This window comes from Mchenga conophoros, linkage group LG19 (assembly GCF_057382185.1).
Source record: "Mchenga conophoros isolate Kocher_MC1m ecotype Shallow Benthic linkage group LG19, M_conophoros_male_GT1.1, whole genome shotgun sequence".
NCBI classification, from domain to species: Eukaryota; Metazoa; Chordata; class Actinopteri; order Cichliformes; family Cichlidae; genus Mchenga; species Mchenga conophoros.
Genome location: NC_140544.1, coordinates 19,847,961 through 19,864,425, shown reverse-complemented (window position 1 = coordinate 19,864,425; position 16,465 = coordinate 19,847,961). Strand labels below are relative to the sequence as shown.

The window sequence follows — 16,465 nt, the reverse complement described above, 5'->3', positions numbered from 1 at the left end:
GTCCTTATTTGACACAAATCTCAACTCTCAAAGTAAAAACATCTTTGAGCGTAAACTGATGATCTTAAGTACATTTTAGTAAATTAACGGTCCAATCCCTTCTTAATGTATTATTGCATGTATTATGTGTTGAATAATTGATTGAATTGTTAATTTTCCTTCTGAATTTGTTGTACACCACCTTATCATTGAAGACCAGTGAGTACTGCATATATCTTAAAGCAAACTCTTTTCACATGACTGCAATGGCAAATCACCTCTATACCAAGTATCTATATTTACCCTTTACAGTTTTTACATAACCTTTATGTGCTAACAGACCTTATAATACAAACCATGTGTCGAGGACCGAGTGTATAGAGAAGCTTTGTAATGCAGAACTTTTATGGGTCCCTTTTGGATAATCATTAGTGGTCTGACCTTAAAATAAAGAACTCATTTGCTCTAAGTATATTACGAATACAAATGTTTAGTCAAATGAGATTTAGGAGCAACTGACAACTCTTTCTAGGCAGGGTGAACTGATAAAGAGTTCACCGCTAAACACATATTACACAAAATCTATTTGGAGAGTTATGGCATCTAACTCTTATTATTTGTTTTTAAATAATTAGCCTCAAATTTGATTTTTAGATTAAACATATGCAGTGACTTGACATCGCATTCAATTATATTTTCACAGGTGATTTAATATAGAGGAGTTCAACTGAGTTCAATTCCACCATCAGGCCGGGGTCTTTCTGTGTGGTGTTTGAGTGGGTTCTCCGCGGTACTTCGGCTTCCTCCCAAAGACATGCAGGTGGGGTTAGTTTAATTGGAAACACTAAATTGCCCATAGGTGTGAATACAGGAGTGAATGTGAGTGAGATTGGTTGTCTCTGTCTATGTGTTAGCCCTGCAACAGACTGGCGACCTGTCCAGGGTGTACCCTGCCTCTCCCCCTAATACAGCTGGGATAGGCTGCAGTGCTCCCCACGACCCTGAAAAGTGGATGAATGTGTTACATACAAATAACTCATGTTTGATGAAAATTACTTATTAAACAGAATGAATGAAAAAAAAAATTACTTTTAGCTTTCAGTCGTTCCTATTCTGATAACACTGTAGTAGTAGTGTAATAATATATTTCTAAAATAATATTTTCATTCATCATCTTAACAATCTGGATATTATTTAAACCGATGACTTATCAGTTGGTTAAAAGAAAAAAGATAGTATTGGCAAACTTCCTTGTTTATCTTAAAAAAAAAAAAAAAGGACATCCAGAATAAAAGCTGCTTTCTCCCAAACTTGATGTGAACATGCAAAACATTTCTTTTAGTTTGAATGTTGCAGAGAAGTCTAAATCTAACCAGCCACAACCGAAAACATGTGCATGAAGGGAGACTAAGTTGAAAAAAAAAAAATAGCGCATTCAAAATGTACAAGAGTAAAAAGTGTCTAAAAGCATAAATGATAATATTTTGTGACTTGAATACATGATTGGAATGTAGATCTTTATATTAACAACATTTTAATGATGTAACTAGCTGGAAAATAGCTCATATATTTAAATCCTAATACTGTTGGTGTTTTTCTGTCCAGTTACTTATTATATACATTGTACGGTACAGGCAAGTTAAGAAAAAAATCAAATTGCTTTAAGGAAAGTACGATATTATATTAATACAACTAACTCAGTACGATGTTTGAGTAAGTTTGAAAAATGTCTAATCATTTAAACACCAAGCCTGTATTTTTAATGCAAGCTAATTATAAATAGCACTAGTTGTAAATTTGGACAGGGACTCAATTTTTGTCATTTTGCCTCTATACACCACCCCAGTGGATTTTAAATCAAACAATCAATATGCAATTGAAGTGTCGACTTCCAACTTTAATTCAGGAAGTTTAACAAAAGTAATCAACTGTTTTCGAATTAAATACAATTTAAAAACAGTCCTCCAGCTACATTATACTGATCTTCATGTGTGAAACTTGTACAGGGCCCGCTGAAATTTGCAACTGCAAAAATAAAATAAAAACTTAGGAAAACAAAACAAAACCCAAAAGGTTGATTCTGTTCATCTGGATGTCGTAGCGTTTTCAGTGGGAGAAACGTTTCGTCACTCATCCAAATGACTTCTTCAGCCTCAGCTGACTGCAGGTTTCCCCAATCTTATAAACAGTACGTTGCATAACGACTGAAACTAGCACCACTGAATGAACAGTGGGATGACATTGTTCATTCAGTGGTGCTAGTTTCAGTCATATCGACCAGTTTCACTGACTTTTTGAACATGTCAAACATAAGGAATCATTTGCGCTTCCTAACACTGAGACTGAGATGATTGTGTAGCTCTGGGTCAATTCCTTTTACAAAGTGTTGTGTTTACTTTAATATTTACTCTAAACTTCTTAAAGATGTGAAATTACCCCAGTATTAGAGGATAAAAATCAAATAAACAATTTCAATAATATAAAAAACTAAACTTTAAACATTTTCTTAAAACTTACAGAAACAAATCTATTCAAAACTACAGACAAAAAAAATGAATAAAAAAGTCAAAACATAAAACTACAAAAACTAATGAAAACAACACAAAAGACAACAACGTAACTATAAAATCTTTAATTCTCTTTAGAAAGTTTTGTACTTTTTCGGTCAAGTAATAATCAAACATTCTTAACAGACAAGGCTGTATCTTTTCACAGGACCATTTTTAAAACAGCCACAGTAATGCTAAACAGTCATCAAGTACAAAGAAAATATCACCATAAAATATGTTTACTTCTTTTCCTCTTATGTCAAGCTCCCAACGTATCAATTTTGACATATATCAGCATAGTTCAGCTTTTTAACATGTACTCAGGAAAAACCTTCCAGAAAGCAGCTAACAATCTGAAGTGAGTCTGTTATTCTTCACCCTACTTGCTGCAGTTTTTTATACTGTTTCAATAGGAGATGCTCAAATTTAACATGGCCAAAATATAATGAGGTTGGCATATGTGCAAAGTTTAGGTGTGAAAGTTGCCTCTATAGTCTTTGCTCATTTATGTCAAGGTGAGAGTGGATATTCCTAAGATAATCATCTCAGGGACTCAGCTTTGGCTCTGCTGTTTGCGAGGGGCCCTCAATCCGAATAAACCTGCTTAATGGAAGAAAAGCTAAAACGGATGTTTAACCGAGGAGCTGCCTCAGGGCCTAGTACAAGGTCAATTTGTCAGCTGCATTCACATAAAGCTGAGTAGAGTAGAGTATGTAAGTAAGACATAACTGACTCAGACACTGACAGGTTCAGCTGAGTCTTTTGACATAAATAGAAAAGCAAACAAACAAAAAATTCTGATGTTAAATGTTGAAAAATTTGTAGCTTTGAATGCTGCAGGCATCAATCTAATGTGGACGATATTCACAACTTCTACATGTAAATTTTTAGAGGGAGCTGAATAGAGCCTCTTGTGACAGACGTCGACGTCACACTGCGGTTTCATACTCTACGAAAGTCTCGGGAAGAAAATTTTCCCTCTCTTCCAGTGATGATCTATCTTCTTGTGGGAATGCCAGTCCATTACCTTCTTTGTGTTGTGAAGGTTGCCTCTGCGGCGCTGCAAGCTATATGTAGATATTTTTTTAATTTAAAAAGATAAAAACACACATAAGGAAACTGATTTTATCAAATATTCATACCTGTGAAAAAGCAGCAAATATTTAACAGTGATCATTTTGATTATAAAAACCATGTTAGTTAGCATGCTGACATTATGCTAAATGCTACTGGTAGGCACTCTCTTATTCACAAGGGGTCTCCACAGAAGGTAGCTTTACATGTTCAATTTGGTATTTTATGCCAGAGATCCTTTCTGATAAAGCCCCAAAGGGGATCAAACCAGGGATGCTTCACATACTGCTACTGCTGTATTTTGTGCTACACATTTCCATAAACTGTTAGAATGACTGACTGCTGCCAACTTCTGAATTTTGACTCTAAATGATGCAGAGTAAATACGAACGAAATGCAAGCAAGCATACATAATATTTAGTCTAATTTTGGGGAAAAAAAAGGGGAAGCAGCATTATATTCAGTGGTGCCTGAAGATGTTTACAGATAATCCCTCCCACCATCTCCAACATAATAAAAAAATGTCTCTGAGACCAGATTTTTACTCCTGCAAGAATACAACCTTTGACGAATCAGTTAGGATAAATTACTTATAATAAAGATGAAGGAAGTCACCCAGTCCTGAATCCTTTTAAGTCCTTGGAAATAGGTGAATGCACCTCTTTCAGTTTTAGTCTAAAAAGAACTATGAGTTTCTCACATAGCCCTGACTGATATGAGGATTCCTTACACAAGACTGAAATATTCTTCATTAGAGTCTCTCTGATTATCTGATTAGTCTAACTGTTCCAATTCTTACTTTAAAACCAGAGGCTTTTCAGGTTGTAGCACCTACATTTTGCAATAGCCTTCATCAACCTGTCAGGTCAGCTCAATAAAAATTACTTTTAAATTTGCACGACTGAACAATCTGCAATTTGCAGTGTTAATCCTGGTGATTAGCAGTCAGTTAATAAATAAATCTAATCCGCAGGTTCATACATATCACTACTGGATGAGTTAATTTTTCATGTACTGCAGCCTGGCATTGCTTCTAGTGACGGCATATAGATATTTGCTCAATAATAAGAAAATAATTACATCCATGGCCTGCAAGCACTGCAAACTCATCCTTTTTCGCTTTCAACTCTGCAATGGGTTCATGATGCAGATGTGAAGTTTGTATGTGGACACTTTCTGTATTTTACAGGGTTAGAATAAAATGTTAATATGTGGCACTATCAGAGATGGAAAAAGATGCAAGAAAGACAGGACAAGAAAGGAAGGATGATTATTTTCAAAGGCGAGCACTGCTTAGAAAGTGAAATTTACATGCTTGGAATTTTAAAGTGTATATATAATGTTGTAATTAACTTTAAAAAAATTTGAGTCAGATATTTATAAATAAATGATGTGTTGCTGAATTACAATTTCTTGCACAATGAACTGAAGTACACTAATTCTGTGTTATACAAAGACTGGATGAAAATATCAGGAAATTTAGGACAGGCTAAACTGGTTAGTTTGGAGTAATGTGTTAAAGTTTACAGTGCTGGACTGTTTACATCTAGGTAGCTGACACGAATGTATATTCAAAGTGACGATGCTGATTAGATTCACTGAATTGTACCTTTCTTATTGGAAAGGTTTAGGTGTTGGAAATTAGTTATAAAGCTTGTGTAACAGTTACTAATATCATGCAGAATTCGGTTGGCTAAAAAGGGCAGAAAGAGCAAAACAAATTATTCTGATTTATTTAAAGTGATTTAGTTTCCCATGCTGCACCACTACGCCCAAGCTGCCAAATCCCACTTTAGCCGCCTGCAAATCATGATCCTGAAAAGAGGCTCTTGAAAAAAGTCCCGCGCTTCCAAATTCTAGTAAACATTTCAAAACATCATCTCTGTCTCACCGGGGTTACACAGTTGTACCACCATCTTTACTTAATGCTTTACTATTATTCTACTGCAAATACATCATATATAAATGTTGCAAGGTTCTTTGCTATTAAATCGATCCTTTCACTCACCGTTTGTCCCAGTGGAGTCACACAGCAGAGCTTCTTCTTCAGGTGTTCAGGTAGAAAACAAAAAAGTTTTCCTAACAGGGGATAGAGTGTTCCTGGCATCACATCTTCTTCCTTTGTTGGGCCTAAGAAACATAATTAAGAATTTCTAATAAAAATTTTATAAAGAAAAGTTATGGACAATAAAGATATGCATAAGAACTCACCTACCTGTGAGAAAGCTGATAATCAGGCCTATTAAAATGACTGTAGTGCAGTTAAAGCCACTGTACCACATGTAGGACAGGGAGTAAAATCTCTTGAGTCCAGACGGTTGGCTGAAGAACAAAGAGATGCTTAAGGAGATGATCAATGAGGAGAGGTCACAGTGTGCAGCCGGAGTGATCTGTACCTCAGAGTGGTATTGTTGAACGCTGTCTGAATAGCAATAGTCGCATTGGTGCCGCATTCGAGTGGTAGTGGTCTTGTGCTACGATTGAGGATGCTTCCAATGCCGAGCCAGAAAGCCACAACCAGTCCTGCACACAGACCTACCAGAGCTCCCTGGAAACAATTACCAAAATAAGTTAATAAATAAATAAACAGCATTATTGTGAATTTACGTTAGAAGTCAACTTACGATGGAGTTGGCCCACGGGAAGAACATCCCGAGACAAAACAGACCAAGAATAGGACCACCAACCATGCCGAAGATTTTCAAAGCCACCTAACGTTAAATATGATAAACAATCGGTCCAAACATAGAAGTATGTTGATTATAAAGTTATAACCGGTGCGAGCTTACCTGTAAAACCGAATCACCCATGAGGTGAGTGAGATATGCCATGGCCAGGCAGAGCAGTCCATAGGACATAGCTTATTAAGGAGACACAAGTATAAACTTTAGGGTCAAAGCATCATTTTCAATTCACTGCTTTAATTCACAAATTGCAACATTTAAAGCTTCAGAGAGCAGACCTAAAACTTTGGACAGCAGGGTTGCTCTCGCCTCAGTCATGGCAGGATATTGCGGTTTGATGAGGTCTTCCATTGTTACAGTAGCTAATGAGTTGAAGGCCGACGATATGGTGCTAAACAAGAAAAGGGAAAAAGGGCGTGTAACTTTAAAATGCAAATTAAAGGCATGTTTCACCTCTTGGATTCTAGTTACTAAATCATTACAGCAATAAGAGTTGATGTAAAAGATAAACAACCGCAGTTACCACCTTGTATTATAGGTCTGTACCAAGTCTTATCTTTGAGTCCAGGTGAACTTTGGTAACAAATTTGAGGAAATTCTCCTATTAATTATCTTCAAGAGATAAAGAGAATGGAACAGTGTTTCAACTCCACAACAGAGCTATAAAGCAAGCTCCACATAAACAGTCAGGTTCTCTTTATGTTTACTCGCTTGAGAAAACCTACAATTCCTATCAGAGATAGACACAAATATGTGACATCTGCGCGTTAGAGCTCTGAAACTTTCAAACTTGCATTTAAAAGATCAAAATTATGCAGTGTGTTCAGTTCTGAGTCAGTAAAATGGACACCAGGAGAGTTTGTCACAAGATCAAAGTAAAAGTCACTAAAAGTCACATCTGTAGATAAAATGACCTACAAATGAAACACAAACATTTACATATTTTCTGTATCACCAACTTCATAAATGTAAATTCCAGTGGCAATGAGACTAGCAGCTGTAAAATTATAGCAACGGTTTGTGCTGCTGTAACTTTATAGCTGGGCTTAAACTGGTGGCGTTACTAAGCTACATCTCTACAGGTAAAACTGGTTCCTTAAGCAGTGAATCTATACAACACTTAAAGATTCTGTAAATAATAGAAATAGTGAAAATGAGTCACTTCCAATTGTGAACATAACCTGTTCCAGCCCAGGTTAGCTGTTCAGCAGAAGTTGCTATGGTGATCTAACCTGAAAAGAGGGCCACCTTTATGGTATTCTTCATGACAAATAGCCTACAAATGCAGCAGGTTATTCACACTGTAATGTATGACTTTAGACTCAGCATAGCACACTAATCCATTAATCTTGGTTCGTAGTACACCCCCCAGGTTCACTCTGTGTGTGTGTAGGAGCAGTACCTGTGCCCCACTGACAGTGAAACTGCATCACAAAGATCAGCACAGCCACAAATTACAGCAAAAAAAAAAAAAAAAAAAAAATTTTTTTTTTTTTTGTCTCTTCACTTTTAATGAGAGTGAAAAACCTGTTTTCCTTTTGGAAATGTGAGTTAAAATGTTTCCTATTTTAACAAAGATGCATGTAAACATCATGCAATGTTGGGGTCATGGACAATTATTGAAAATGTGTCCATACGTGACGATGAGTAGATAATGCAGGTATCATGACAAGCCTAAAGCTGAGGGATGAAATACTGTGGAAAGAGGATTGGTAGTAAAAATTATTCTGTCTCTGCAGAAACTGTGGAAAGTCCCGTACCTGAGGGCTGCACTGAATAAACAAGCAATGAAGAGTCCAGGCAGCCCAGGCAGACCGTGCAGCATATCCATCACAAAATATATCACCATCTGTGGGAAACAAACTATAAACATATCTTCCTGGTACCTTCAGTTCGATTTGCATAAATGTACAATTTGCCAGGAACAAAACACATATTGTATCATCTCTGATGTCCAAAACACACTAGAGAGACATGAGTCGAATGTAATGAAAGGTATCACTATAAAATATGCAAATACCAATGCTGGGTTTTTTTGTGCTCTCAGGGGTACTTTGTTTAATTCGGCACGAATATTTTTGATCATCCTTCATATTTCACTTCAGATTTTGTTTACTCCAGAGAAGAGTATGACAGTTATGCAATATTCATCCTGGATGGATGGATGGATGGATGGATGGATGGATGGATGGATGGATGGGAACACTAAAAACATTACACAGCACAGTGCAACTCACTGCATCCCGTGAAGAACTGGCCAGCTTGTCAGAGTGGTCCTCTCCACAGTAACGTGCAAACATGACCAGCCCCATCACACAACTTAGAGCCAGAGCCAGCTGCAGGGAGGGAAAAACCATGTAGCAAGACCTGCAGGAGGTTGGGAACATAATAAGGTGCTAACTTTGAAGTCAGCTTCTTGTCATTTTCTTTTTATTTCACTCATCCTTTTTGCAGATGTTTTTTTCATGTTTTTTTGGAGCACCCTCCTTTAAACTTGCAGAGCAGAGTGGCTAACACATATAGCTAATCTAACAGCCACGGGATTTAATAAAGCACATGAATACATACAAGCTAGCTTGAAATAAAATATTGAGAGGCTCATCTACCGTCTCCTTCCATCTCTGTTGTGTCATGAATAACTGTAGAACATATTATCAGTATGAATTCACAAGAATCTTTGCTTTAATATCAAAGCCACTGCTTACCTGACAGCCTCTTTCTCTGTGCGTGAGCTGAGGTATCTTTGGACCTGAGCCTGGTTCACACCATACAGGGACAGCATGAGGAAGACCCCACCGACCCCAAGAGTCCAGAAGGTGTGTCTCTCTGTCGGATCTGGGTTTAGACTGTATCACAGGCGAGAGAAAGAGAGAGAGAGATGCGGTTTAAAGACTATATCTTATGAAATCAAATGCATGGTAAATTTTAATAACCAAATGCAAACCTAATTTCTCACCAGAAAAACCGCACTGTGGTTTTTAAATGTACGAGCTACAACAAAACAAAGCATTAGATTTCAGAGTGCTTTAATTCTGCAGCTGTTTGAAAGACTGTTAGAAAGAAGGAAGTTTCGTGTGGTTGCCGGTACGAAAAATAATGACAGCTTTATTGGAGTGTGCGATGTATTTGACTATCATCTGGATATATGTGCCGTGTATTTTATTCCCCCCCCCCCCCCCCCCCCATCTTCATCTGCATGCAACTAATGTGTGCTCAGTGTTGTACACCCCAGAAAGCTTTCAGTATCAAATATCATGCCCCTTGCCTGCATATTTCACATATTCATATAGAGTCGTTTCCATTAAGCAAACTTCAAACGCACTCGAGGCCAGAGATGCGGTTTCCCTCCCAGACTTTCCTCCAAACATCAGCCACTCCTCCAGTCTTCTGCACTCCCACCACAATGACAGCCAGCTGCCCTGCAAACATCACAACAGTCTGAAAGACGTCTGTCCAGATGACGGCCTTCAAACCACCCTGAGACAAAAAGGCACCGAAAGCATTAAAAGGCTACATATGTGAATCAAGAAGTATTCAACTGCTACTCAAAAATAAAGACCCTACTAAAAAATATTTATGGGTATTTTTTGCAGGTTTTTTGTCAGTTCTTGCAAGTTATTTTTATAGAGTAGCAAAGGCAGTGTTGACAGAAGAGCAAGTCATTCCTATCAGGTTAAGCTCAATAAAATCACTCTCAATTTATTCAAGGCTGATTCAAACTGAGCCTGTGATGTAACTCACCAGTGTTGTGTACAATGTGCACACGAGTCCAGTGGCCAGCACTGTTCCCCATAGTTCAAACCCAGTGACTGCAAAAACAGAGACAGAGAGCAACCCACTGAACTACAAGAATTATTTAGTTAAGTTCAATGAGAAAGTAAAAAATAAATAAATAAATAAATAAATGACCTCTTCTTACCTGCATTTAGTGCAAAGGCAGGAGTATACACACAAACTCCCATATAGATAACCTGCAGTCGGGCAAAAAGAAAATGTCAGCTTCATAGAAAAACCTTTGAACTTTAAGGCCTTTATATTATTGAATGCACTAAAGCGGTCCACTAAATGTGCAAAGTGACATTAAGTTTATTATCCTTATAGCTGAGAGTAAAAAAAAAGAATATTTACACCGCTTTATTATATCTGCTTAAAATAAAACTAGAGCTGGTACAACATGACATAGCTACTGGGTATCAGTCTTCCTCTTCTCCTGCCTGCTCTCTTTAAAGGTCGCCACAGTGGATCATCTGCCTCCATCTCACACTATCTCTAACATCCTCCTCTGTCACACCAACCCTGTGTATGTCCTCCTTCAGTACATCCATAATCTTTTCTGTGGTCTTCCTCCTTTCTTCCTGCCTGGCAGCTCCACCATCAACATCTTTTGTCCAGCATATATCGCTTCTCTGCACACGTCCAAACCATCTCAGCCTTATCTTAACTTTGTCTCCAAACTGCTCAATCTAACCTGTCCCTCTGATGTAGTTATTTCTAATCTTGCCAATTTTGGCCCCTCTCAGTGAAAATATTAACATCTTCAACTCTACCATCTCCAGCTCCATTAAACTTGTCCACCTTCTCTAACCCTGTCATTTACACTTATTCTGTCTTTATTTTTACCAGTTGTAAATTTAAAAAAATTTTTAAAAAAAAACTGTAAGCCTAAACTTATTTTTTGGCACCATCCCTACAGAATCCGATTATTATAAAATGTTATGTTACATTTAAAAAAAATTCTTAATAGGTTACACAAGGGAGGTTATTTATATTTTACTCCTGTGAGAAAGACAGCAGTTATGTTATATTTGTAGCTGTGGTATTTGAATATCAAATATTGGGAAAAAACCTTGCATCAGCACATCCTGTGTTATTGCACTGCAGTGCTGCACTCACCATTTGAAAGATGAAGGTGAAAGTTCCACATATGCGTACTGCTTTGCTGAAGCGCAGCTCAAGATACTGTGAAACAAAGCAGCATAAGAAATCTAAAGATAAGCTTGCTTTAAATGAGTACTGGTGAAAAATGAAAATGCTTCGGCAAACCTGGTAAGCGCTTGAGACGCGCAGTCTGTAAAACACTGGAATGAAAATGTGAGCTGGAATGAAGAGGCCCAGGATGTAGGCGCAGCCGATGAACCAGTACTGAGTGCCGTGCGTGTAGATCTCTGCTGGTACGCCAATGATAGCCACGGCCGACTGGAACGAGGCAATGAGCGAGAGGGAAACGGGGAGGCAGCCCATGCTTCTGTCTGCCATTAAGAACTCTTGAGTCGTGCGCTGACGCCCACCAGACAGAGCGTAGTACAGCCCGATGCCCATAGAGGCAGCGAGTAAGACGGCAAATATCACATAGTCTATAACCGTGAAGAACTTCTGGTCGGACGGGTCCATCTTGATTGTCTCCTGGCTGCAGTTTGAGAAGATTGTGTGCTTCTTCACACACACGGTCAGAAAAATAGGAAACGTCCTTGTTCACACCCATCAGTCATAACAGTCCAAAAACCTTGAAGGAAACAAAAAAAGCTGAATAAATATGCATGTGGGCTGGCTGTTAAAGGTTGGTGCTTTGAATCCTGGGCAAGATACTAAACTCAAGTTGCTCTCTGATACATCCATTCGAGTATAAATGTCAGACAGAAAGCATTTAAGCATTAAAAAGTGCTTGTATGAAAGGGTGTGAATGAGTGAGTGCTCAGATTAGAAAAGTGCTATTTAAGAACCTGTCTATTTATCATTTGCATGTGAGGTGATCTGCTCAGATATCCAGAGTTATTATTTATATTATGTAATATTATTCTATTCAGCCCTTTTCTGCTTATAAAATTTAAAAAAACAACAACAACTTTGCAAAAGTTGGAGAAGAAACACATCTGCACACAGCTGATTTCCTTGTGCTTTTCTTAGACATTTGTGCTCCTGCTCAGACAAACAGATTCAGCACTGAGTCTGCTGTCACTAAACTGTAATGCTTGCATCAAAGCACCACTGCTACATGAGAATATCACCAATCTGTGCAATGTAAAGCAGACAAACTGAAGTCACGTAACCTCTCACTATGTCAACTTTTCCCTGCTTGTGCTGATCCAAAAATAATGTCAGCTGTTTTGGAAAGGGGGAGGTTCCTTGCTCCTGAGCTACAGCAGGAACCAGTCACTGTGAGTTTTCAAGGTCAATGACATCAAACGTTTAAACAAGCGCTTCCAGCTGTGGCGAAGAGGGGTTAAAAGGTCATTTTAAAACGTGTTTTCCTATCAGAATATACAGCCAATAAAAAATATTTCAGTGGAATGTACTATAAATTGCAGTATTTTTAAATTGACTGCTTAACTAAATCAAGAAAAATCACCTAGAAGATTGTTTTCAAAACATTTTGGGGTTTTTTGCATTACAAATAGGTGTCACTCAAGAGTCCAGGGTGGCATCCTCATGTATCTTGTTTTGATTTCCTTCCACATTAAAACAGACTGAAGGTTGAAATCCTTTCATCTGGCCGGGAGCCAGATTAGGTATTAATATACTGTAAAAATCTCTGCTGATCAATTAATTGATCATTTTGCCTCAAACCCCACAAAGGAGGTGCACAAAATACAAGGTCACAAAAGCCTCGTTGTACTATAGCAAAGCATGATGCAGGATTTTAAAAGTGACTTTAATTTGACTTGGAGACACTGTTGCTGTAGCTTTGATATTTTAGTTATAAATAACTGTCCCGTGACCGTCTGTAACGTTATCTGCATAACTTGACTGGGTATGAAGGAAATGGCCCTAATCAAGACAGCATGGTGTGTGAGAGGAAACAGTGTGCTAGCGGAGACAGAACAGGTACAACGGCATTGAGCAGGGTTACCTTTACAGGGCAGCACTGTGGGTATCCGGGTGAGTGTAACCGTCACCATGCCTTTCACTGAGACGTTCAAGAGCACTGCGTTAGTTAAAGCTTGATGAGGAAGGTATTTCCATGAATGAAATCACGACTTTATGAAAATCAAGGGTTGTATTTTCAAATAAACGTGTGTCTTGTGTGTTTAAACTTATGCTATGTTGAAAAAAGGACTTGAACACACTTACCATGCTAATCTGTCGCTCCATTGCTCCATGTGATCGCAAACTGTTTTTAATTTTCTTCCGGGGTTGAAGAAGTGGGCGGTGTGGTGACGCAACAGCCGCCAAAATCAAAAACTTGCAAGAGGAGTGGATGTTTACATCGGATCAAGTACGTACAGAAAAATAAAGAAAAAGACTCGGGAAACATGGAGGGAGCACCTGCGAAAGGTACCTCGGAGCGAGAGCTTTTAACTAGCTTAGCGACACCGCAAGCTAGCTTATAAAGAACATTGTTGTGATGCAAAGTTCGTTAGCCTGCTAATGCTATGAGCTAATGTCTATTAGCCCAACAGTAAAACATTCGTTTGTGTCCTTTAGAAGTTAGTAAATGTGTGCTTTATCCTCAGGTGTTTTGAGTCACCTGAGTCTGCTGGAAGTTAAAGCCAGGAGTCGTAAAACTCAGCTTCAGCAGCACAGTCGTGTGATGGAGCTGAAGGCTAAAGTTGAAGCACTGAAGACCCAGAGAGAGCAGCTGAAGGCACAGATACAGACGCACCAGGTTTGGGGGCTCATGATGGTAGAAGCTAACTTAGCGGACAAATATTTACGCAAAACACGTGATAAATTTATAAAATTATAAGCCGTATTTATATTCATAAAATATACAGTTTATAGTACGATTACATTGAAATATTTATCAAGATATAGTAGTTTATGTTAGTGTTTTACTTATATACTACAGTAGAGTACTCATCCTTACCTGACCATTTTCAGAAGAATATTGTATTTCTTTGTTAAGCCATTTAACACCGATCTATAAATCATTCAAGCATAAAGAAGGTACACAACTCGAGAGATGAACCACTGTTTGACAGGCATATAATAGTATTTTTGATTGGGATTCCGATCCTGATTGTTTACTTAGGTGTGAGAAAGCAGTGATAAACCAACTGATTTCATGTTAATATGATGCTCACATTTGAACTGGGTCTGAAACGTTACATCACTTTCACATGCTGGTTGCACTTCCCTGTTACAGGACCTCCAGAAACTGAGGTTGGCTATGGACAAACAGTGTGCAGATGAAGAAGAGGAGAACATGGAGGAAGAGTCGGAGAACTCAAAACTTTTGCGGCTCATGGCCAGACACACTCAGCTGAAAGATCTTCTACATGCTCATCACCTCATTGGTATCAGCCTAACTGCAGTATTACTTCCTCTGTTTCAGTGTCACCTGGAGATGTTTTCACTGACTTTTTCCAGTGTGTCTCATATTTCAGATCTTTATTGGTCTGTTTTAATCCTCTCTTTTTTCCTGCTCTGTTTTATTTGCTGATATCATCAGGTGGGTATGACATCATAAAGACTCGCAAGGGGAAAGGAGCGTGCGTATCTATCGCAACGGCCTATGAGGACGTCTTCTTAGACACCTTTAACCTGGAGATTGATCTGAAGCCAACTGTAAAGATTAGTCGCCACAACATCCCTCCCTTTATTCCCCTAAACAACCTTGCTGAGCAGAACAACATGCAGACAGACCTGAGGGTGTTTCTGGACACCCTCAGCAAACATCTCAACGCCTTTGCTGGTCGCAAGCAGCAGCTGAAGCTTGTTAAGGTGCCAGATTTCACTTTTTTAAATTATATTTCACCATATCCCTCAGTAGCTGATGTTGACTCCATCATGTCAGCATTCTGGGAGGGCAAAGCCATCTGTTGCAGGACTCCATGTTTAGGTGGCTGAAGATTTTTTTTTTTTAAACATATCTCTGGCTGGACGTTTGGGCTTGTTCTACTACAGAATTAATTTACACTTTGATTAAATTATGAATAAGAATATAACAATCAAAAGTACCCTAAACAGTTGCACAGTTCTTTTTATGAAACCTGTAGTTTTGTTGGTGAACAGTAGAAACCGTGGAGTTTTGTTCCATTCGTAAATTTTGAAAGCCAAGAACCCATTAATGTTAAGCACAAACTATTTATGGCCTTTAAAGCACAAAACCGTTTTGTATTCATTGCTATTTGTTTTAAAACAATATCAAATTGACCCTGTTTTGCTTTTTGTTTATAGGAGAAACATAAGTCTGTTGAGGTGATGGAGAGTAATGTTTTATGTTCACTACTGGTGCTGTTATTCACTGTGCCGAGAGAAAAGACAGCTGTGCTCTGCACACTGGACTACACGGACCACACCAGATGTCTCCCCACACGAGTCCATCTGGAAAGTGAAGGTAGGAGTTTCACATTCATTTTTGTTTTAAATGCAAACTCAGTCCCATTCCCACAGGCGTATGATGCAACATGCTTTTACGAACATTTGTGGAAGTAATGGTCATTGTAAAGCGGTCACTGAATTGCAAAAAGGAAGCTTGTGAAATCCTAGATATTCAACCATCAGCTTCAAGTATATTAAAAGTGGAAGTGTTCAGGAGCCACAACAGTCCTGCCACAAACGGTTCATGAAGTGACAGGACTGTTTCAGTGGCTGAGCAGACTTTTGCTGTAATGCGACCCGATACTTTTGTCCATTTAATAGATGTAGAAAGTCTGTTTACAAACATGTGATGTTGTTGTTAAAGACACCCATAAAACTTAAATTTGGTAATGTTGTTTAATGTTGATTTCCTTTTGTTTGTTGCAGACAAACAGCTTCCCGATTCTCCACAGTGGAAGAAAAACTGCACCTTACTTATGGAGACTCCTGTGCACAAAGCTTTAATAACCATGAAGAAAATGGGAAGCATTGCTTAATTTATTCACTAATATGTATTAAATGAGTTTTGCTGTTGCATTTTGCTAAAAGAGTAATGTACTTACTCATTTTTCATTTTTGTTTTTAAGGTATTAAATTGTAAGAAAGTGAAGTTTCCAAATGTTCAAGCAAAAAGTCTTAAAATTCAGGCAATAAAAGTCATATTTGTGATGCGATCGCTGTTTTTTTGTCCCTGTCTCTATATACATGGTCTGTAAATACTGTCTCTGATGTTGCTATTAACTTGTGTGTAACATCAACCTGCCAGAGGGTCTACAGATGGAAATTAGGCTATAATCTGGCATAGTTACATTTGTTAAAATGTTCAATAATATGTATTGTCCCTCTTTCTAATAAAGAAAGGAAAAACATCAATTTTAT

The 16,465-nt window shown here is 38.1% G+C and overlaps 2 protein-coding genes across 6 annotated transcripts; one reads left to right on the top strand and one right to left on the bottom strand.

Annotated features, from left to right (window-relative positions):
- Positions 1-2,596: 2,596 nt before the first annotated feature.
- On the bottom strand, positions 2,597-13,512 carry slc5a6b (solute carrier family 5 member 6). 4 transcript variants are annotated; one of them, XM_085258376.1, is made up of 17 exons: positions 13,355-13,512; positions 13,134-13,190; positions 11,330-11,789; positions 11,180-11,245; positions 10,206-10,257; positions 10,028-10,095; positions 9,609-9,763; positions 8,992-9,132; positions 8,524-8,653; positions 8,047-8,135; positions 6,565-6,677; positions 6,392-6,462; positions 6,227-6,313; positions 5,999-6,150; positions 5,818-5,924; positions 5,611-5,732; positions 2,597-3,595 (listed from the first exon to the last, which is right to left on the bottom strand). In XM_085258376.1, exons 3-17 carry the CDS (start codon positions 11,675-11,677, stop codon positions 3,458-3,460), a joined length of 1,839 nt encoding a protein of 612 aa, XP_085114502.1. In that variant the 5' UTR covers positions 11,678-11,789; positions 13,134-13,190; positions 13,355-13,512; the 3' UTR covers positions 2,597-3,457. The 4 variants fall into 4 exon arrangements, with proteins under 4 accessions (XP_085114502.1, XP_085114503.1, XP_085114504.1 ...); XM_085258377.1 differs by having other exon boundaries at positions 13,134-13,208; positions 13,355-13,468; XM_085258379.1 differs by having other exon boundaries at positions 3,456-3,595; positions 5,814-5,924.
- Positions 13,021-16,260, top strand: cenpo (centromere protein O). 2 transcript variants are annotated; one of them, XM_085258381.1, is made up of 7 exons: positions 13,021-13,162; positions 13,424-13,558; positions 13,738-13,889; positions 14,370-14,520; positions 14,676-14,947; positions 15,404-15,563; positions 15,974-16,260. In XM_085258381.1, exons 1-7 carry the CDS (start codon positions 13,066-13,068, stop codon positions 16,081-16,083), a joined length of 1,077 nt encoding a protein of 358 aa, XP_085114507.1. In that variant the 5' UTR covers positions 13,021-13,065; the 3' UTR covers positions 16,084-16,260. The 2 variants fall into 2 exon arrangements, with proteins under 2 accessions (XP_085114507.1, XP_085114509.1); XM_085258383.1 differs by having other exon boundaries at positions 13,051-13,108.
- The last annotated feature ends 205 nt before the right edge of the window (positions 16,261-16,465 follow it).